The following is a 21,801-nucleotide window of genomic DNA, read 5'->3' as shown; positions in this document are numbered from 1 at the left end:
ATTTCGATAATTTTATTTCGGTAATATTTTAAAACCTCAAAAAATGAAAATTTCAAGGAAATTTTTGAAATTTAATTCCATGCATGCAAAACATTCTTATTTAGTTTCTTTTTCCATTTTTTTTTTTTTTAAGAATGAAGTTCCCAACTCCCAACGTCTAGAAAACAAAACGATGTTTTTTTTTTTTTTTGCCAGGGTCTTCATTTTGCAATTGATCACTTGTAAAAGTGAGAAGAAACCATGATTCTACAGTAAAGCCGCAAACTCATACTTTTTTATTGTATCAAATTAATTTCTGCAGTAAGAAATCAGGTTAACTATGATTAATCTACATTGGCATGTAGCTGCCAGCGTACGTTCCCTTATATGGGCCGCCTGGCCGTCATGCTGGTCATGATCAAATTGTTATTTTCTTTATTAATTTCATGAAGAAATTTGGCTACCAATTTGCATAACCTTCCTTGATCACTGCTATATATATGGCACTCTGATAAGGTTGAAGATCATAATTCATTAACAACCAAAGTACGTTCCCCATTGCAAGCGTGCAGTGATAGAGCATCTAAGAAGAACTAGAGGCTTTTATACATGGAGGCCCTCCAAGTTGATGTGAAAATGTTCATGTCACTTGCGTTGCTTGGATTTATGGGGTTGCTGGCACGTCTCTACAATGTGCTTGTGGTGAAGCCCAAAAGGCTTCGATTCCAGCTGACCAAGCAAGGGATCAGCGGACCCAAACCCACTTTTCTTCTGGGAAATATAATGGAGATAAAGAAGGCCCAACGCTGCAGCAGTGCCAAGGCTCCCACCAGCGAACCCCCCACCTTCCACAACTGTTCTGCTCTTCTCTTCCCCTTTTTTGAGAAGTGGAGGAAGCAATATGGTATACATTATATATATGACATATTGTATTGGCAGTCATACATAACCCAGATTATAATATGTCATTGTGTAATCAAATACCTGCATAATTTATGTATTAGGAAGCATTGTAATACATGCATACTATAGGGTCAAAGGCCTTTGCTTAAACAGATTATACAAGTTTTTTGAGTGAATCTTTTATTTGTACAGGTGATGTATTTGCGTTTTCACTTGGAAACACACAAATATTATATGTGAATCAACCTGATGCTGTGAGGGAGATCACAACATGCACATCCTGGGACTTGGGGAAGCCTACATATCAATATAAAGAACGTGGTCCCTTGCTTGGTCATGGTATTTTAACCTCAAATGGCGCTTCATGGGCTCATCAGCGCAAAATCATTGCTCCTGAACTATACATGCAGAAGGTTAAGGTATATAAATTATACAATGTGTGTGTGTGTGTAGTGTACTGTGGCTCAAGGTAGTGAATCAGTCACATATGTTATGGTAACCCCTGCAGGGAATGATCAACTTAATTACAGAGTCTACAATTGCTCTGATAAACTCGTGGAACAGTAAAATTGAGGCCGGGGGAGGAATAGCAGACATAAAAATTGACAAACACATGAGAAGCTTCTCTGGTGATGTTATCTCAAGGACTTGTTTTGGAAGCAACTATTCCAAAGGGCAAGAGATATTTCAGAAACTAACAGATCTCGCGGAGGCTATGGCCAAGAAAGTTTTCTCCACAGGAATTCCTGGATTCAGGTAGTCACTACTGGGGTTTTCTTAAATAAATTCATCAACGAACATTTAAATTGATTAAAACTATTTGTACCACATTTACTTACATGACCGATGGGACACACATATGTGAGAATATTACTACACAATCTGATTGCTATATTATTGCAGATGCCTTCCCACAAAGAGCAATAGAGAAGCTTGGGCACTAGAAAAGGAGGTTGCCACTTTGATACTGCAGGTAGTGAAGGAGAGAAAGGTATCTGGATATGAGAAAGAGGAGAAAGACCTATTGCAAATGGTTCTTGAGGGTGCCAAAAACAGTGACCTCAACCAAGAAGCAACAGACCACTTCATTGTTGATAATTGCAAGAACATATACTTGGCTGGCTATGAAACCACGGCCATTTCTGCTACTTGGTGCCTCATGCTTTTGGCTTCGAATCCAGAATGGCAAGAACGTGTGAGAGCAGAGGTCCTTCAAGTTTGCCAGGGTCGTACTCCAGATGCTGATATGCTTCGTAAGATGAAACAGGTACAGTTATCTGTCAACACATGTATGGTTAACAATAATGTTAGGGACACTGAATTTGTTAGTATCTTATTAAGAAATAGATGAGGTTCAGAAACAAAATTTGGTGAACAAATTTGATGAGCCTAGCAGTACCTATAGTTGATTTGGTCTTTGGGAGCTTCCGCACACTCGAAGTTTCTAAGAAGTTTGGTGATGATTTCATATTATATTTTTGAATGTGCAGCTGACAATGGTGATTCATGAATCATTGCGGCTTTATACCCCAAATGCTGTGGTGTCAAGGGAGGTTTTCAAGGACATGAAATTTGGAGACATTAATGTTCCAAAGGGTGTGATCCTTTGGACCATGATGGCGACACTGCACACTGATCCAGACATATGGGGACCAGATGCCTACACATTTAACCCAGATAGATTTGCAAATGGGATCACAGGTGCTTGCAAACTTCCCCACTTGTACATGCCATTTGGGGTTGGACCCCGAGTGTGTCTTGGACAGAACTTCGCAATGGTTGAGCTCAAGGTTCTGATGGCTCTCTTACTCTCCAACTTCTCCTTCTCACTTTCTCCCAACTACAGCCACAGACCTACTCTTAAATTGGTTACAGAGCCAGAACATGGAGTCGATCTCTTGGTGAGGAAGCTGTGAGCTGTTCCCCTTGGACTGGGTAACTATAAAGAGAACAGAGTAGATTAGCATTTTGCTGCAAAATAAGAGAGGAGAGGCCCGACAGGGGTTATTACTTCTGCAAACAGAGTTGAGTGCTCTGCTGTTTAGACTTTAGTTTAAGCCTATGTTTATTTGTGCTCGTTCCCATGTTTATTTGTGCTCTTTGTGATTATCTATTGAATAATATCAAAGTCCATGTTTCTTTTTCCTTTTCAATTTAAGATGAACAATTGGACATCTCAATGTATTTGAAACATATTAGTTGGCCTTAAATCACAAAATATAAGGTGTCTACATTATTTTTGAGATTTAAGAATTTAAGATCTTTCGAAGTACAAAGTAATTTCTAATAAAAACACAACTTAAAAAAGAAAAAAAAAATACCATTTCAGTAAAGTAATGACACATCAGATGATGAGATACAAATGTGAAAAAAAAATGTAGGAAAAGTAGCATTATTATTGTAGTATATAACTACTTTCAGGACACACGCGGCGACTGCCAAGGCGTTGAGGAAGGAAAACTAAACAGGCACCACAACAAAAGACCAACCTTTCTGTTCCTCGTATTTATGTTTGGGATTTAGATTGGAGACAAAAAAGAAAGAAAAAAAATTGGAATGAAATGACGAAGGTTGTTTGATGTGATCATTGCAATTTAATTCGTTTTGTGGGTGACATGCATTGCAGGTTGAGTGGTTAAGAGAGTAGTCAATGTAATTGTAGCAATATAGAACCATTAAACGTAAATAAAATGCTGGATCCTGTGGACGCGGATTTTGCTGATTCTGATTTTCTCGGCAACCAATCTGATTTTAATGACACTTCCGACTCAGAAATTGATGAATACTGCCTGGCTTTCACTTGTAGGAATCGCTTATTTGGCCGCCAGAAGCCTCTGCATGTGATCCTCGGTTCTGGGTTATGTACGTGATTGTAATATTTTTTTTTTTCCTGATTGCATGCTGTGAATCTCACACTTAGAAACCTCAAGCACTAATATATTTTTGTTTTGTGATCCCATTTGCCCATTTGTCTCTTTTCAGTTGCTGGCATCATACTTTGGCGAAACAAGCAGATCTCAGCCTACATTTTTATGGGTGCAACACTGACATGGCTTCTCTTTGAGAGGATTGGTTATCACTTGATTACTCTTGTTTGCCATGCTTCATTGTTTGTATTTGTAGCACTGTTCTTGTGGTCCAATCTAGGCCCCTACATCAATTTGTGAGCTCCTTAACTTTCCTTATATTTTTACTTCCATTTGTTTCCTTATGTGCCTGTGTTATGATCTTTTGGATTGAATATGATGAAATAGGTCGCCTCCAGAATTTCCAGAGATTATATTACCTCAACATCTGTTTGTGAGGACTGCTATTTCCTTGACGAGTGCATATAATGGGGCATTAAGAAAATTTGGGCATGTAGTTTTTGGGAGAGACTGGAGAGAATTTCTGGCGGTACCTACCTTTTCATCCCCACCTAGGTTTTGTTTGTGCTGTGCAAAAATTTATAGTAATCTGAATTGAAATTTGCGACTTTGACATGAGAAACTCATTGCAGGTGTCTGCGGTTCTGTGGGTTCTCTCTTTTGTTGGAAGATGGTGCAATTTCTTGACTTTCCTTTATATAGGTTGGTATCAGCTCCAGCTGAATTTTAAAGTTAACAGTTTCCATGTGATTATTTATTTCTTCATGATTCAGTTCATTCTTTCTGAATGCATGATTGAAGTGATTAGTTTGCAAAGTGGAAAAAGAACATGTTGTGTGGTAGGAAACTAAAATGCAAAATTGAATTCGATCTACTTCTTGGCGGTAAAGCTGCAGACACATCATTGCTACTTACCGAGTAGTTTTCATGATTATCATTGGTCTTGTTAGTGATCATCTGTTTATTATGTTAGCAAGATGAGAACTAAATCTTTCTTCTTGGTTGGTGCAGTGTTTCTGATAGTGATGACAGTGCCAATGCTGTATGAGAAGAACGAGGATAGCGTGGATACCTTAGCAGAGAAAGCACTATTTGATATACGCAAGCTGTATTCAGTGTTGAATGAAAATGTTCTCCAGAAATTCAAGAAGATAGCAAATTCTTACAAGACTAAAAAGCAACACTGATTACTTAACAGAGCAGAGTTTTGCATGTCTGCTTATTTTTGAGGTTCTGCTGGACCCTTCCTCTTCATATAGTTGGTACAGTTCTTATTTCATTCTCTCTCATTTTGTTCCCTCAGTTTTTTTTCTTATCATGGCTGTAATGAAGATGTAAAGATTATGTTGCTTTCTATCTGTTTTACTAGTAGCCTTGTCTAGTTTTCCCTCAGGAGTATTAATCAAGAAAAGTAATCATTCATCATCCTTGTTTGATAGGAGAACATATATCGCTTCCATTTTGGTTTCTGATGGAAATGAACTAAGGGCCATGAACATGAATCATGCATGATATGGGCAATTTCCTCATCCTTTTTGGGGCAGATACAACTTCACCTGAGCTGTTGATATCTTTCTTTTTTTGACGGTGGCAGTCAATTATTCCCCTAATAGGCGAATATGCACCATTTCTTGCATTCTTGCAAACTCTGAAACCAGGGATAACACAGAAAAAGCCACTTTCTTGATTTTGGACCTCTCTTCACATATTCATAGCCACAACTAGAAGAAAAAAACTACTTTCTTGGTTTTGTATCTCTCTTCAAGAATTCATATCCAACTACTAGGATTTTTCATCTGAGGTGCTAACCTCCCAAAACTATTCATTAGCTACATGCTAGCTTGGAAAGTTACATGCATCAACTTCAACTCTAGTTAGTAATAGATGACAAAATCCATGTTGATAAAACTAGGCAAAAATAAAAATTTACACTTTGGCCTCCTCTTTGGATCCCGGTGGTAAGAAGGGCCCCCACCACTCAGGTTCATACTTGGGGTAGGGTGCTACCCAATTTTTTGGCTTCTCAAAGTTAATATTGGTTGGACTGGAGGCTAATGCTTCTTCTAGACTCTCAGCTTCAAAACTTTCTGCTAATACTCGGTCTAATCTCAACTTCATAAACCTGCAGCCATACAACGAGTCAGATTCAGAGATGTGTGTGGTTCATAAAAGAGAGCCATTCCTGTTATTCCTTGTAAGGGTCACAGCATTCATATATTCCTACTTATATATAAACATATGAAGTATTTTCTTATATCAGCAACATAATGTTATGTAATTTCTTTAGCTGAGAAGGAACATGCACACACAACTGTTAGCATATTAAATTGTGAAACTTTACGCTTGAAACCGTTTGGAATGTACGATGAATGCTAGCTTGATATATATACCTTGTTAGTTCAGTCCCTAACAACTTAAACTTTTGGGGATTAGTGGTTTTAAGCAAAACCTCCAATCCTCATTTCTCACCTACGAAGGTGTATGCTTGATGTACTATTGTAGGTCCATTCCTAACAGATTATGTTGTCGGATTCTAATGGCTGTCTAAAATGGGTTCTATGATAGTGATCAAGTCCACGGTCATAATATCATCAACTTCTTAATTCTTATAATAGAATTGTGGGACAATGATACTTACAAAATTGATTCACCCTGTGGTTCTGCCTACTCACTACCCAGCCAATAAAATATCCGCAGCTTGCAAGTATGATTATGAAAATGAATATAATTATGAACTTAAAAAGATGATTATGAAAATGAATTTAATTCTAATTAGAGAGTGGTGGAGGAGAAGAGGGAGTTACGTAATCCAAGGGCCATTCGTCGAAACGAGAGCCACAGCAGGCCTCCCTAATCTTTTGGTAATGTTGGGAAACTTGTCCAAGAAGTTGGGCTCGATCACAAGCCAGAAGTCCTGCTCTTTGTTGCGCTCTTTATAGAGGCGAAGCCGCTCGTACAGTTGCTCCTGGAAATGCTCCTCCTCATCAAGCATGAACTTCGCATTCGCAACCACGAAGTAGTACCTGCTGCTCTTTTGCTGCATCAGAGAATTATTATAGAAAATTAAACAAGTGTTCTTGGATGAGAAAGTTGCACTATAATTAAATATGTGTAGAGAAAGAACTGACCTTGTCGGTGGGATCGGAGGAGCTGAGCTGGTCGGAGTCGACGGCGGTGACAGCTGTACGGACGGACGAGGAAGAGGAGGGTTTGGTGGTGGTTGGTGAAAGAGAAGATGAGGGTTTGGAATTGAAGGAGAGGAAGAGGTTGCAGGTGGAATTAGCGGACAGAGGAAGAGCCAATGATTTGGGTTTTGGGTTTTGGGTGGTCTTAGCATTTACATTGACCACGGGAGAAGCCCAGCGTCCCCGACCAAGAGTTGCCACACCCGACATTTCTCCTTGTTCCTCCTCTTCTGTATCTCCTTCGTTATAATAAGCACAGCAAAACCTTATCTAGTTATCTACATTTATCTTTTCAATTATATAAAATAAATGTATGTATTGTATTATATATTTCTTTTTCACCCTTTTGTCTATCACTATTTATTTAAAAATTATAATATGATTTTTTTTTGTTTTGGAAAGTTTCTCCAACTCTCACTCTCAAGAAAAATAGTGTTTCTCACTCCAGGACAAGAGAAAGAGAAGGGTTGCTTTCTCACTTGCTTCTACTTGCAATAAAACATCATGACCAACCCCAGCAACCTACTTTTATAAACATCATGGCCTACATCCATCAACAGTTGAGTTCTCAAAAATTTGGCAAGCTAAAGGCTAAAGAGCCCCTGATTGGTTTGATAATTGCGCTCTTGAACCATGATCAACGAGGCTTATGCAAGTTTAGGTTGTTGTCATGGTGCGCGGATATACGATTTACGTGTTTTCTCTTTGTATGTTAAGGCAAACAACCAAATAGTTTGTGAAGAACATCATGGTGGATGCATATCCCACATTTGTGAGATGCTGGTAAGCAATGTGAAAGATGATTTCATGGACTCTTTCCATCCAGTTAGCAATTACCCTGTTGTGTTAGTTTCATGGAGTCCATCTTTTACTTCCTCCTCACCATGATTTCAATTCTGGAAGTCATAGCTACAACAAAGGAAGTAAAGAGGTTGTAGGCTCACACTACAAATAACTTTCCTTATGCTCCATGCCAGTGCAAGCAGGACAACATCCATTCATATTTAAGCATTGTGATTTTCTTCAAATTATTGAACAGAGAACAAGCAGATTATGTGTATGAGTGATTTCACATGAGGAAGAGGATGCATTAAGCCATTAAGTAGAGAACCTGTCACAGCAAAAAATCCTAGGAGGAGCTAAGATGACACAATAAGTAGAATAGAGCTGAAACATCCAAAAAAGCAATACATGAAATTGTTTGCATGAATAGAATTGGCCTTATATTTGCAGTGAGAAAAGCAATACATGAGATTGTTTGAGTGCAGATGTAGACTTGTAGTCAATAGCTAGACAAGCTCAATGTAAGCCATAGGTGCATTATCCCCTCGCCTTGGCAAAGTTCTAATAATTCTTGTGTACCCTCCATTCCTCTCCCCATATCTGTCTGGAACCTCTGCAAACAAGGCATGTACAATCTGCTTCTCATAGATAAAGCCAAGAGCTTGTCTCCTCTTATGAAGGGTTCCATCCTTTGCCAATGTGATCATCTTATCAATGTATTTTCTCATTGCACTTGCCCTGGCTCTAGTAGTCTTGATACGACCGTGTTTAAGAAGCTGGGTTGTGAGACCTCGCAGTAGTGCCCGGCGTTGGTCCGGGGGCCTATTGAGTTTGGAGACTTTCTTCCCATGTCTCATGGCAAAAACTCGACCGCCATTGTCAATTGTAGTAAAACAATGCTCAAAGCTGGTAAATTCTGTGCCAACAAAGTAGACAAAAAGAGCCCAAGAATAGATTTCTTTTAGTCTCCATGAAGAGAAATTCAAGAAGAAGAATGACACACAAACCGTTCCTCCATCCATCACATAAAACTTGGTGAAAGAAAAAAGAGATACTGAATCTGAGCACATAAAAGTGTTATTCAGATGCTGCATTTCATGAGTAATATTATGGGGGTAAAAGGTCAATAACAATTGTTGGTTTGAACTTTGATTTACATTCTTGGTTCAAAGCTCTAGGTTCTGGGTTCAAAATCTTTAAACTCCATTCCCTTTTTATTTGTTAATTTTTAAGGTGCATATAAGACTATTTATAATTTGTTGCAGGCTTTGAAATACATTGTTGGCTGATTCTCTAAAGCTTTTAGAGGCTAAGTGATTGTTCAACAACAATAAACCAAAAAGGAAGAAACGAAGCAAACTTTGTCTATCAACACAGACCATACTGCTACAAGAATAGAGTAAAAGGTCAAAACTTGAGGACTGGAGAAGCAACAAAAACAAATAATAATAAGAAAAAGAAAACTCAACGGAGGTAATTTGGTGAAACCCTTGACAGAAACAATTCAAAACAAAGAATTCCAATTTTCCATATCAATAGGGGAGAGAGAGTACCTGTCGAAGCAATAGTGGAGAGAACGGGTTTAAGAGGAGCAAGGCCAATAAAAGAGCGCAGAGCAGCCACTTTGGGTTTGTAATAGGACGCTCTGAACCCAGACCCAGAAGAAGAAGAAGAAGAAGAAGGAGGAGGTGAATGAACCGAAGGCAGAGCAGACATTAGAGATGTCATACTCCATGTGCTACCAGTGCTTGTGGCAGCAGCAACTGCATTTGCGCACAATGCCATTGCAATTGCAAACAACCACCCAAAACCAGACTGATTATGGATAAAGAAGATGGAGGCGAGTGCTCACTACAGCTCAGTCGGCCCAGGCCCATTGGGCCTGAACTTTATTATTCAGGAATCAGGTCCTTCATGATCAAAATTGAACGCAGGGCCCAGGAGAGCCAAACCCAGAAAGAGGAATCGGCTCTCAAGCGTAAATGTCACTCTCAACGGTGGCTTCCAGTGTTGGGTTTCTCATTTCACGTTCGTCCAGAGGCAGAGGCATCCGTACTCCTTTCTTCTTCACCACCTCCACCAAGGTAATACCAATTCCAGCTGTTCCTTTTGTTGTCTTTGTTGTTTTTGTTGTTGTTGTTGAATTTTGATAGATTTTGATTTGGGTTTGCTGCAAAACGGGCACAGATGGCTTTGGAATACTTTACTTTCGGGCCGTACAAGATTGACAGCAGGGAAGTGTTTTACTCCACTCACCTGTCCTATGCCATGGTCAACCTGCGTCCTAGTCTTCCTGGTATCTTTCCAACTCTCACACCATTAAAACATAAAAATAAATATAAAGTTACTCCCTTGATGACCCATTTCTCTTTTTTCTTTGCAGGTCATATCCTTTTCTTTGGTTTAATCAAAATGATGTTTTGGATCAGTCAAGGCATTATTTTACTTATAAAAGTCTAGGAAATTTCTTTCTTAGTCTTTTTGTTGCTTTAGGAATAAGGCCACTTCACTTGATTAATTCGATCATATTTGTGAGTATGCATATCAATTATCAAAGAAAAGGGTTCTCCACTCTGCTATTTCTCTGGCTTGGTTTTGGGTTCAAAACAATCTCTTTGGCAGTGAGTGTAAGCAGATAGTATAAGGCTAGTGGCAATACCTGAGCACATGCTTCAAAGTGCATCTTTTTTTTTTTGGGGGCCATGAAGTCTCCCCGCCCCCAAATGTTTAGATTAAGCCTCTTTTGCATGTAACTGTGTGGGCAAATTATACCCATTTTTTTGTGGAATTATAAGCTTAAGTCGATTATTTAATTTTGGTTGCCTTGACATCATGTACATGTGCTTGTCTGCCCAAGGCGTGAAGTGAAGCGCTTTGTTGATCTCACTACTGATGAGACTAGTGATCTTTGGATCACAGCGCAAAAGGTTGGTAGTCAGCTTGAGAGCTACCACAAAGCATCATCTCTCACACTTACAATTCAAGTAAGCATGGGAAACCTTTAATTTTTTTTTTTTTTTTTTGGTGAGTTTCGAACAATATCAATGATTCTCTGTTCGGCTGGGTTCTTGGTCAGTTTCTTTTTCCCTTGGAGATCTGTGACAGATATCACTAGTTGACCAAGGGATCACTTAATGCCTTGTTGCATAAGCTGGTTTCTCTTTGTTACAACAGAAAGCACGCAAGGGATTGAGTAATTTTCACTGTAAATTCTTTTACGTGCTATTGTTACCATTGCTATTTTTTTAATGGAAGGGTGTACTTAGTTTACAACTTTAGATAGTTATTACATTGTGTAAATTCTTGTTGTGAACTTGCAATCATACTTCAAATCTTTCTGCAAGGTTTTATGTTTCTTCTCTCTTTAATATTATCAAGTGATTATGCTATGAAATGATTATTTGACAGAGGTTTCCACCTGCCTTTTGTGTGGTATTCAATGGGAATAATTTTGGACTATGATGTTTGTTGGGAGATATTGCATGTTCAAGTTTGCATATGAGCCTCTGAAATTTCCGTTACTGCATAATATAATGGTTTTGTGTCCTCTTAAGCTAATTGCATCATCATTGTCTGAACCTTAGGATGGTCCCCAAGCAGGACAGACTGTACCCCATGTTCATATCCATATCCTCCCACGGAAAGGTGGCGACTTCGAGAAGAATGATGAGATTTATGATGCAGTAAGATTGGGAAATCCATTTTCAGCTTTTCTCAACATTTAATTTCCTATGTTTTAGTCTTGAGTATTTACTTTTTATATGTCATCAATGGTATAGCTGGATGAAAAGGAGAAGGAATTGAAGCAAAAGCTTGACTTAGATAAGGAAAGGAAAGACAGAAGCCTTGAGGAAATGACACAAGAAGCAGATGAATACAGAAAGCTGTTCTTGTAGAATGTAGATGTTCCTACTTTCACTTGCAGGCCCTTATGTAATTTACTTCTCTGAATATTTCCAACTTGGATGGTTTACTATGAACCTATGATAGACCAGTTTAAGCATCATAGTTGTATTAATTGCAATCGGATCCTATCACTGATTGCAAGAGAATCTTTTTTTCTTTATCATTTGCAAGTTTGCCAAATGGAGAGAAAATGGCTGACCTTATATGTTATGTATTGCTGGTTAAATAATAAATTATTGTTACAGTCTAGCCTTTTTTACGGCTGCAGTGACAGAATTGACAGAAAAAGGTTAAAGGTTAATTAGGACACGAGAAATAGTTTTAGATGATAAACTGAGACAAATAAGTGAGAATCAATGTAAACTTGAAGTCTTTTAAGTGGTAAAAATACAATTAAACCTATATTAATCATTGGATTTTCAATTAGAAAGATATGAATCTACCCAATCAATGATTTTTTGATTGACTGTTTAACATATAACATATTATCTAAATTGACCCAAAACTAAAATAGATGTAATGAATAGTCGAAAAAAACAAAGAGTAGGTGGATTTACTAATTCACATCAATCTTTTTTCTCTCTTTGGAGAGAAATTAGCATTTTAATCTTAAATAAAAGGAAAGAATCATCTTTAAAAAACAAAAGGAAGGGAAGAAAATAGAAGTCACTACTCACTATGGGCCGTAGCATATTGAAAGCCGAAAATCGAGCTTCAAAACTTGAAGCAATGCCTGTTTTCTTTGGGCCCTTGGGCCGTGGGCGCCAAAGAAATGGCGGGAGAAGTTGGCATTTTTCTGGTAATTATCTTAATCAATTAATATTGGCGATATTATATACAAAACCTTAAACCCTCCAAGTTTTCAAACGCCAAAGCTCAAACTCAAAGCGGAATCCTCCCAACTCCCTGCAAGTCCTAACCTACACTCATCGTCTCAACGGAAAAAGCAGAAAAATCTCAAAATGCAGTCGATGGAGTCCATTCTCAAGGTGACCAAATCTTCTTCTTCTTCTTTAAAAATTTTATTTTTAAACTCCGATTTTAGTGTAATTTATTTTTTATTTTTTAAATTAGCTCTAACTCTCTTCATTGTTGGGTTGGGTGTAGCAATTCTTTGGGTTTTCTTCATTTCGGCCATATCAAAAGGAAGCCATTGAGAAAATCGTAGAGGGAAAGGACAACTTGATTGTCATGGCCACTGGAAGCGGCAAGTCCTTGTGGTAAGCTCCCTCCTCCATTTCTCCATCGTTTTAGAAATATTCGATTCATTCATTTTTAAAAGCTCAAAAGTGGTTTAATTTGTTCACAGCTATCAGGTGCCTCCTTTGGTTCTTGGAAAGACCGGTGTCGTTGTGAGCCCTCTTATATCCTTAATGCAAGATCAGGTGAACTTTTTTGTTGTTGATTAATGCTTAATAATCATGTCTTGTTAATTAGTATTTGCATGTCATCGTATATTTTGAATGTATATATGTATAGGTAATGTCTTTAAAACAACGAGGAATCAGAGCTGAGTATATGGCAAGTAGTCAAACTGATCCCACTGTCCAGATGAGAGCCGAAAGTGGTCAATTTGATATCTTGTACATGACACCAGAAAAGGCATGTGTGATTCCTGTCAGGTACTTTACGTGTTCTCATGGATGTATCATGAATTTGGACAAATATTTTATAGTATGTCCACAGTCCAGATTTTATTGACAGATGGAAATAGTCTGGTAGATGTTACCATGTCAATATCCTATTCTATTTATTTACTTAGAGAAATTGGTATCCAAATTCTTACATCTTCATTGCAGCTTCTGGTCAAATTTGCTAAGCGTTGGACTCTGTTTGTTTGCTGTTGATGAAGCACATTGCATATCGGAGTGGGGCCATGATTTCAGGTTATTGATATGTATTGATTTTTTTTAGAATAAATCTTAAAAGGTTTGATTTTTGTAGGCTTATATTTCTTGCACTATTGCTTCCGTAGCATGATTTCAGGTTACCAATCATTGACCAGAATTCCTTGCACTATTGCTCTCTACCTACTACCTAGCATGATATTTCTTTTTGGTGATATATATTTGTTCCTTGTAATCATCATCCTCTGAGATTTCTCTCTGTGGACTCTACAGGGTGGAATATAAACAATTAGACAAGTTACGTGGCATTCTTGTTGATGTTCCATTTATTGCCTTAACTGCAACTGCAACCGAAAAGTATCTCTCTCTCTCTCTCTCTCTCTCTCTCTCTATGGGATTCTGATGTTCTTATCAGCTGTTGCTTTTCTATTATTGCTTCATTTTTTCTTTCCGATAAGTGAGAACTACATTAATCCTGCTTTTAAGTGAGAACTACTCTTAATATTAACATTATTTTACTTTCAAGTTTTATTTAGGAAGACTTCAATAATTAATAGTTTCTTGTATTCACAATTCCAGGGTTCGAATGGACATTGTTAATTCCTTGAAGATGGAAAACCCATATGTTACCATAGGCTCATTTGATCGTAGAAATCTGTTCTATGGTGTCAAGTCATTTAATCCTAGTCAATCATTTGTTCACGAGCTAGTGCAAGAAGTTTCAAAATTTGTACGCACAGATGGTTCAACTATCATTTACTGCACGACAATTAAAGATGTTGAGCAGGCATGTTCTTAATCTGCCTTATGTTATAATTGACTTGTGTACTTCAATATGGGACAGGGTATCCTGAAACGGTCCCCAAGAATCCTTAACATGATTTTATTCAAGACTGCAACCCTAAGACTGAAAAATAATACAATAATAATTGACTAAAGCTGAGTTGCATCTTTTGAGCGTGAATTTTAATTAATTTTAACATGCAATGTTTTGTTTAAAGAAGATGTTGGTAGTATTTAGGACTAAAGCTTAGTTGAATTAGTTTCGTTGAACTCAAGACTCATTCTAATTTCTTACCTAAGGCAGTGATGTCTCTTTTGGTAGACCCTACTCTACATGGAGACTTCCAAAGTTTACTGAGTACCTATTTGACACAATGCTATCTGATCCAAGTATAATATGGGATAGCACATGTACCTAACAAGGTGTTCCTAATGCAAGAAAGTGATCTTAACTTAATGGTTCACTTTAATTTTTCAAGGATGCTTTTCTTATTATGTCCCTATTCTGCATGAATAGATTAAAATGAGTGAAGTTTCCTCACAAGAAGGCTTTGTTGCATGACTTAATTGAATTTTTAGTATAAAATCCAAAATACGATAACGATTTGAAAATTCAGCCATGTTTTATTGTCCAGCATTTTGTAACTAAAGGACTATCACCTATAAACAGATTTATTTTCATGCATGTACTACTGTATTTGTTTTAACTTATAGTCCGCATCTTATCATTTTTCTGGTAGGTTATATCACTGTCTTGTTTTATTAAAGAACTTGGGTTTCCATTTCTTATAATGTTTCTTTATTACCTTATCTTCACTAGGTATTCAAGTCACTCAAGGAGGTGGGTATTAAAGCTGGAATCTATCATGGTCAAATGGATAATAAGGCTCGTGCGGAGTCCCATAGGTTCTCACCTTTATTCCGTGTGTATTTAGAGTAGCAATTATAGTTGCTCTATGTGCTATTAATGTGATTGTCGAGTACTGCGCCCTTCCCTTTTTTACACTTGGTTTTTTTTTTCTTTGAGAAGATTTCCCTTTCACACTTACTGAGCTTATTATTCATTTTCATCAGATTATTTATAAGAGATGAACTAGATGTCATGGTTGCTACAATTGCATTTGGCATGGGTATTGATAAGCCAAACATAAGGCAAGTGATACACTATGGTTGCCCAAAGAGTTTGGAGTCTTATTACCAGGAAAGTGGACGATGTGGTAGAGATGGTATGGCATCTGTCTGCTGGCTTTATTACACAAGAAGTGACTTCGCAAAATCTGGCTTTTACGTTGGAGAGTTACAAACAGTAAGTGTTTTTCTTGTTAGATGTGGCAAGATATGTGTTTATTATTTTTCAATTTTTCTTTAATGCAATATATGAACAAATTACTTAACAAGTTTGTGGATTAATTGCATTTGAAGTGGTTTTTTTTTTTTTTTTTGCATGTTTTGCTGCTAAGCCTGTTATTTTTGTGAATCTATTTCTCTGCCTCATGAGTTTTTGTGGGCTGCTATTAACCAGGAAAGTCAACGCAGAGCTGTTGTAGAGTCATTGATGGCAGCACAACAGTATTGCCTACTGACAACTTGCAGAAGGAAGTTCTTGCTTGGTCACTTTGGGGAAAAATTTTCAGCTGATAAATGTGGTCTGTGTCTGCTTTTAATGCCTGTGTTCAAATATCCTTTAATTCAAGTTTTTAAGTTTCAACTTGCATTCATATACTATAGAGGATCATCTGCCTAATTTACAAGCTAGCTTGTGAGTTTTGATGCTGGGGGATTTGTTTTAGTGAAAATCATGGAGCATTCTGTTTTACTAAAATAATAGAACGTGCTGGTGGTGAACTTGTGACATGGCAGTGATGATATAATTTCATGTGTACCATCCAATGAACTGCTAGATAGTTTGAAAGTTATAATTGTTGTTTTAAGTTTTTTATTTCTTTTTCAAAATGTTTTTAATATTAGAAGGAAAATAATTGTTTTACAGTTTTAGCATCATATAATCTGCATTATTATTCCGCTGTAAATAATCTATCAACTTAAATTTGGACCAATTATTCTGCAGTTGATTAAATTGTGTTTGTAGGTAATTGCGATAACTGCATTTCCTCAAGGAGGGAGCGGGACATGTCTAGAGAAGCATTTCTTCTAATGGCCTGCATTCAATCATGTCGGGGTAAATGGGGTCTGAATATGCCTGTGGACATTCTTCGTGGCTCTCGAGTAAGTTTTTATGTATTTTGAAACACAGGCATGCCCTGTTTATCATTCATAGAGATGCACAAGTAGCAGTTAATTCCGAATTTTTGGTTGGCTTTTGCATATCCGTACTTTTTATTAGCTTACGACATGAATCCAAAATATAAGTGTTAAGCTTTCAATGATCCAAGAGTCTAAATAGTTGAAGATGTCTTAGTATCGAGAGAAATTGTTGTGCCTTAAATTCCTTCTCTCTCTCTCTCTCTCTCTCTCTGACTGGAGTAGGAGTTGCTGGCATTGATAGGTCAAAAGGATATATATATATACATATATATATAGAGAGAGAGAGAGAGAGAGGATTTTTAAAGTATATTTTATGTTACAAAGGTCAATGTTTGTATTGTTCGATAAGAATTGCTCAAAATCTGGTCTAATTGTCACGGTTTTTATACAGTTAGCTATCTGTTAAGCTCTGTTCTTTGAAAGCCCCTTGCCTTAAAGTTCTTGTTTAAGCTGTCACCCTTTTCCAATTGTTGCTTTTTTCAACTTTTATGTGGTTGTTTGTATTACTGATAATGATCCCTCCCTGTTGCATACAGGCAAAAAAAATTCTTGATGCCCAATATGACAAGCTTCCGCTGCATGGTCTTGGGAAAGACTATTCATCAAATTGGTGGAAAGCACTTGGTCACCAATTAATCTCATCTGGTATATAAGGAGAAAAACTGTAATTAATGCACAACAAAATTCTTAACAATTATTAATATTCTATCAGCTGATCTTGTTGCACCCATTATAATGTTTGACTCTTTAATACTAGAAGCATATGAATCCTTTATAAAAGATCAGCCAATGCTTAGATCTAGTGGCAGTTTGATAAATTTGACTACTGGGTGTTATGGGCATGTTGCATTTTTTTTTTTTTTTTTTTTGGGCAAATTATGGGCATGTTGCATAGAATTATAGATTTTCATGAACTATCCAGCGGTACAATTGTTGAATCTGATGTGTAAGGTTCAGATTATTGGGTTATGCCTGCCAGTTTCTGTTATTGTGACCTAACTGCATTTTTGGATCCTGATTCATATCTATTTTGATAACTTTTTTACCTTAATTTCTAAGCACAAAATTTTTAAGTGGTGCATTCCATTTGCTTTTACCCCATAAAATGATGAGTTTTGGTTGTATGACTGGCATGTTTTGAAACTTGATGCCTCATACATCAAACATTCCAATAAGAGGCCACATAGGTGAGCACTTTCCTCTTTTTCCATTATTACAATGAGGTGGCAATTCCACATCCCTCAGAATCAGTGACACTCAAATTGTTTTAACTTGTAAAGGTCGTAATCTAGCTTTGACTAAGATATATTAATTTGATTCACTCTACACTTGTAGACTTTTAAGATGGGTAAGCTACATAGTTGCAACTTACATGAGATATGGCAATTAAAGAAAAATAAGAAGAGGGAGACTGAGAAATAAGCAGTTTTCTTTTACAACTACATAAGTTCATTGATTATTTTGTCTGATTTATATATCAATGCTTGATAGCTTGGTTCTTGTCCTAAATGGACTTTGTCCAAGGTTGAATTTGGTTTTTTGTTCACAGAAACTGCTATGTTCTCATTTGAATAATAAAATGCTAATTGATTAGTTTATAAGTAAATTTTTTTTAATTAACACAGGTTATTTGATGGAGACTGTAAATGATATATACAGAACTGTAAGGTATGCTACTTTCATTTATTCTATTTTTGCAAAAGGTGAAACTTTAGAATGAATCTTTTCCAACTGTATTTCTTTTTTATGCATATTAGATGCCATCAGTAAATGACCGTTATCTGTCATAATTAATAGGTACTTTATTTTTTTCTTAAATTCCTTTTACAAAACCCTGAAATGAGGGCAGTATGATTTGTTATTTCATGCATCAGTCTCAGTCCAAAAGGCCAACAATTTCTTAGTTCTGCTGGACCTGATCATCAAGCACCTCTAGTTTTGCCAGTGACCAGTGAAATGGCTGATGATGAGGATAATAAATATACATCAGGTGAAGTTGGAGAAATTAAAAGCTTGGCTACTCTGGAATCTGAAGGATTTTCAGAGGTTGGTAACTTAAGCATTTTGTTCATTCATCTAAATTTTTCAATCTTTCATCCTCGTCTGTTCTAATAATTGATTGCTTTTTTTTTTTCTTTTTTTTTTCCCTTCTAATTCATCTTTTAGTTTTCCATTTTTAGTGGTCTTACCATGGCATGAAATAAAGGTCCTTTATTGTCATCTTGGAAGTCATTAAGTTGCAGCTAATTTATACGTGTACAACCTCTGATTTGGAGAACTTTTAAACAATAATCTCTTTTCTTTCCAAATGGAGCAAATCTTCCCCTTCATTTCCTTTTTTTCTTTCTCTTCACCCATTATTTTGTCTTCCCTTCAGCTTCCTTAAAAAAGTTGCCTGCTGAAGTTAGATGACTGCACCACCAAAACATGCGTATACTTGAAATAGAAAACAAGCATAAAATTGTTTTGGTTGATCTCTGGCATATTGATAAAAGTTGGTCCAAAGTCCTTATGTTTCACATTTTTTGTTTTTAGTTTTCCTCCCTTTTATCATTTGTTAATTATACCTTGTTTATGCTTTTGTGTTTGCTCAGGCAGAGAAACAACTTTACCACATGCTTCTAGAAGAGAGAAGGAAGCTCGCACGACGCATTGGAACTGCTCCGTATGAAATTTTCTTATTAATTATATTGTTAAGGCCACCAATCTAAAATATTTTATCTTCTCTGCCAAGCAAGTTTTTTTTTTAGCCAATATTTGAGATTCATCCATAGTTTCCTCTTGTAGATATGCTATTTGTGGTGATCAAGCAATAAAAAAAATTGCTTTAGTAAGACCATCTACCAAAGCAAGGTTAGCAAACATTGATGGCGTCAACCAGGTATGTCTAATGGGGGGCAATAAAAAGCTTTCTGTATGTATGACTGACTCCAAAAGGATAGCTAATCATGTCTTACTAGGATCTTAACTTTTATCAGTAAACTAGCAGGATTTGATACATTAAAGATCAATTTTTTACTGTAATTCATGTTTATGTGAAACAAGTTTTAAGACTATGATACGCCTTTTTTTTTACTGAATCTAATGTTTGTAGCAATCATGTCCTGCTACCTTTGTGGAAGGAGATAGAATTAAATGTCACTGATATTGTACTTGGTGCACGATTCTCACACACTTCTACTTGTTGCTGGCTTCAAGTGGTTTTCAGAATATTTGCTGCACATAGGCACAACTAACTAGTCCAAAGTTTGTTACAGGATTGAACATTTATTTACAATAATAATTATAAGGGAGTAAAATGGGGTTTCTACACTGGCTATATTACATGATTCAACAATAGAAGCATTCTTTCCACAACAGTTGAATTTTATAAATGGCTGAATGTCTTTCAAAAACCTGAAGGGAAATCAAATACAGAGAAATGTTGGGCTCCTAACAAGAGAGTATATAATATGCATTACATTTTTCTGGACCTTAACAATTTTCTGGATCTGCTTCCTTCACTGAACAAACAGTAGGGCTGTCATTCCACCTACAGTTTAGTGCATCCCGCCATAAGGATTCTTTTTTGTTATTTTATATTAATTTTCCCACTTTTTAAATTTTTCTTAGATATATGAAGGCTAAATGTCAACTTTATATATGTTGCAGCACCTTGTAGTGGCACACGGAAATCATTTTATTGATATCATTCGGAATCTATCACAAGGACTAAAGCTTTCGTTGGATGGAGAGGGTACCATACAAACTGCCAGTACGAGAAAAGTCGATCCAGTACCCAACCAACAAAGAAAGTTAACCCCGGCAAAGTTTGAAGCTTGGAAAATGTGGCATGAAGATGGTCTTTCAGTTCAGAAAATTGCGGTATGCTTTTCAACATTTTCTATGGATTACTTACCTTGTTATCTTGCTTTGCTTCTTATGTAAATTTTATTTTTTTAATTATAGAACTTCCCGGGTAGACCTGCTCCTATTAAAGAGCAGACTGTTCTTGAATATCTGGCGGAAGCTGCTCGAGAAGGATTTGCAGTTGATTGGATCAGATTATGTGGTGAGGTTGGACTGACGCGTAAAATTTTCTCAGAAATAGAGTGTGCCATTTTGAAGGTTGGCTCTAGAGAAAAGTTAAAGCCTATCAAAGACGAATTGCCAGAAGATGTGAGCTACCTTTTCCTTATTTTGGGAGTTTCTGTTTAATTATGGTGATTAATTGTCTATTAAATTGAATACATCTGCAATGTACTTGAATCTATATTTCCTATGTGCTTGATACCCATATTACAGGCCACTTAATTCCAGTTACTTTTCTGATTGTAAATGCTTCATATTGCCAGATAAGTTATGCACATATCAAGATTTGCCTGGCGATGCAAAACTGTGGAATGTCTCTGGAAGTGACTCCACCCAACCACCACGATGCCCAAAAAGCTGATCAATTTCTAATCAAGGAAATAGCATTGTCACCAAGTTCCATTCAGACATGCCCCATGGAAGAACCTCCTGAAGTTAAAACCTTGGTCCAAAATTCAGTTGCTAGCTTGGGTAAAAATGAAGAAACAGCTTCTGTTCCCTTCTCCGGGGGAGTAAAGCCACCCGAAGTACATTTTGAGGATATACTCTCAAAGAAACGCCAAAAACTTAGCAGTCTAGAGGATGAAAGTTCCATTGCATTGAAGGCAACAGAGAGTTCCATATTCGATTGGCTTAAGACCCAAGATGGAGGAGTAAGTAAACATTAGTCAATTGAAAGCTTTACTATCCTCTCTTTGATAACATGGCAAGGTTAAGAAAAAAAAAATGTGGATGTTTTGCAGGTTACTCTCTCTAAGATTTTGGAGCACTTCAGTGGATCGGAAGAAGAATCTGTCATTGATATATTGAGTTGTCTTGAAGGTGACTTTCTGATATATAAAAGGAACAATATGTACTGGGTTATGTAATTGGAAAAAAGAAAAAAAAAATTGTCAAATTGCTGACATAATCGCATGTGAAACGTTGGTTGAAACATGTTTTCTTGGGAATGAAAAGTGTGCTCGTCTTCCTGTTGACATAGGAGTCAAAACCTGCCACCCCAAGCTTATCATGGACATGAACTCATGACGTGCAAATGCCGTCGACTGGTACAAATGTCATCGAATTAGGTATGAAAATAACACAAAAGGATGAAATTAACGAAGGGTAATTTTTTTTTTACCACTAAAGAGTAATCATTTTATGTGATAGTTATGATGTCAATAAATTGATGTGCAAAACACACGATAACTGAGAATCTGATGCAGTCGG

At 36.8% G+C, this 21,801-nt stretch overlaps 6 protein-coding genes across 7 annotated transcripts; 4 read left to right on the top strand and 2 right to left on the bottom strand.

Moving 5' to 3' along the window:
* Positions 1-460: 460 nt before the first annotated feature.
* On the top strand, positions 461-3,008 carry LOC147296210 (cytochrome P450 714C2-like). Its single transcript, XM_086228283.1, has 5 exons — positions 461-883; positions 1,075-1,301; positions 1,391-1,638; positions 1,786-2,149; positions 2,373-3,008. Exons 1-5 carry the CDS (start codon positions 589-591, stop codon positions 2,796-2,798), a joined length of 1,560 nt encoding a protein of 519 aa, XP_086084409.1. The 5' UTR covers positions 461-588; the 3' UTR covers positions 2,799-3,008.
* A 564-nt stretch (positions 3,009-3,572) lies between these two features.
* On the top strand, positions 3,573-5,271 carry LOC147296209 (reticulon-like protein B5). Its single transcript, XM_086248260.1, has 5 exons — positions 3,573-3,744; positions 3,865-4,045; positions 4,137-4,278; positions 4,382-4,451; positions 4,761-5,271. Exons 1-5 carry the CDS (start codon positions 3,573-3,575, stop codon positions 4,934-4,936), a joined length of 741 nt encoding a protein of 246 aa, XP_086104386.1. The 3' UTR covers positions 4,937-5,271.
* A 246-nt stretch (positions 5,272-5,517) lies between these two features.
* On the bottom strand, positions 5,518-7,212 carry EMB3143 (YCF54). The gene is made up of 3 exons (XM_086248264.1): positions 6,878-7,212; positions 6,554-6,786; positions 5,518-5,871 (listed from the first exon to the last, which is right to left on the bottom strand). Exons 1-3 carry the CDS (start codon positions 7,142-7,144, stop codon positions 5,676-5,678), a joined length of 696 nt encoding a protein of 231 aa, XP_086104390.1. The 5' UTR covers positions 7,145-7,212; the 3' UTR covers positions 5,518-5,675.
* An 867-nt stretch (positions 7,213-8,079) lies between these two features.
* Positions 8,080-9,576, bottom strand: LOC147296207 (large ribosomal subunit protein bL17c). Its single transcript, XM_086229167.1, has 2 exons — positions 9,271-9,576; positions 8,080-8,633 (listed from the first exon to the last, which is right to left on the bottom strand). Exons 1-2 carry the CDS (start codon positions 9,500-9,502, stop codon positions 8,224-8,226), a joined length of 642 nt encoding a protein of 213 aa, XP_086085293.1. The 5' UTR covers positions 9,503-9,576; the 3' UTR covers positions 8,080-8,223.
* Positions 9,577-9,608: 32 nt separating this feature from the next.
* On the top strand, positions 9,609-11,872 carry FHIT (FRAGILE HISTIDINE TRIAD). Of its 2 annotated transcripts, none has more exons than XM_086229169.1 (5): positions 9,609-9,801; positions 9,905-10,015; positions 10,555-10,644; positions 11,302-11,400; positions 11,497-11,872. In XM_086229169.1, the coding sequence occupies exons 1-5, from the start codon at positions 9,700-9,702 to the stop codon at positions 11,611-11,613; spliced, it is 519 nt and encodes a 172-aa protein (XP_086085295.1). In that variant the 5' UTR covers positions 9,609-9,699; the 3' UTR covers positions 11,614-11,872. The 2 variants fall into 2 exon arrangements, with proteins under 2 accessions (XP_086085295.1, XP_086085294.1); XM_086229168.1 differs by having other exon boundaries at positions 9,644-9,801; positions 10,555-10,701.
* Positions 11,873-12,516: 644 nt separating this feature from the next.
* Positions 12,517-21,539, top strand: LOC147296205 (uncharacterized). Its single transcript, XM_086228856.1, has 20 exons — positions 12,517-12,612; positions 12,731-12,843; positions 12,933-13,008; positions 13,103-13,245; positions 13,423-13,509; positions 13,744-13,827; positions 14,050-14,257; positions 15,074-15,159; positions 15,328-15,559; positions 15,776-15,899; positions 16,343-16,479; positions 17,055-17,163; positions 18,144-18,186; positions 18,393-18,564; positions 19,113-19,183; positions 19,306-19,399; positions 20,170-20,382; positions 20,467-20,676; positions 20,853-21,242; positions 21,333-21,539. The coding sequence occupies exons 1-20, from the start codon at positions 12,586-12,588 to the stop codon at positions 21,456-21,458; spliced, it is 2,745 nt and encodes a 914-aa protein (XP_086084982.1). The 5' UTR covers positions 12,517-12,585; the 3' UTR covers positions 21,459-21,539.
* Positions 21,540-21,801: the final 262 nt, after the last annotated feature.

Source organism: Dryas octopetala, chromosome 1 (genome assembly GCF_963921425.1).
Source record: "Dryas octopetala chromosome 1, drDryOcto1.1, whole genome shotgun sequence".
NCBI lineage: Eukaryota > Viridiplantae > Streptophyta > Magnoliopsida > Rosales > Rosaceae > Dryas > Dryas octopetala.
Note: the sequence above shows the minus strand (reverse complement) of the source record. Positions and strands in the feature narration are given on the sequence as shown.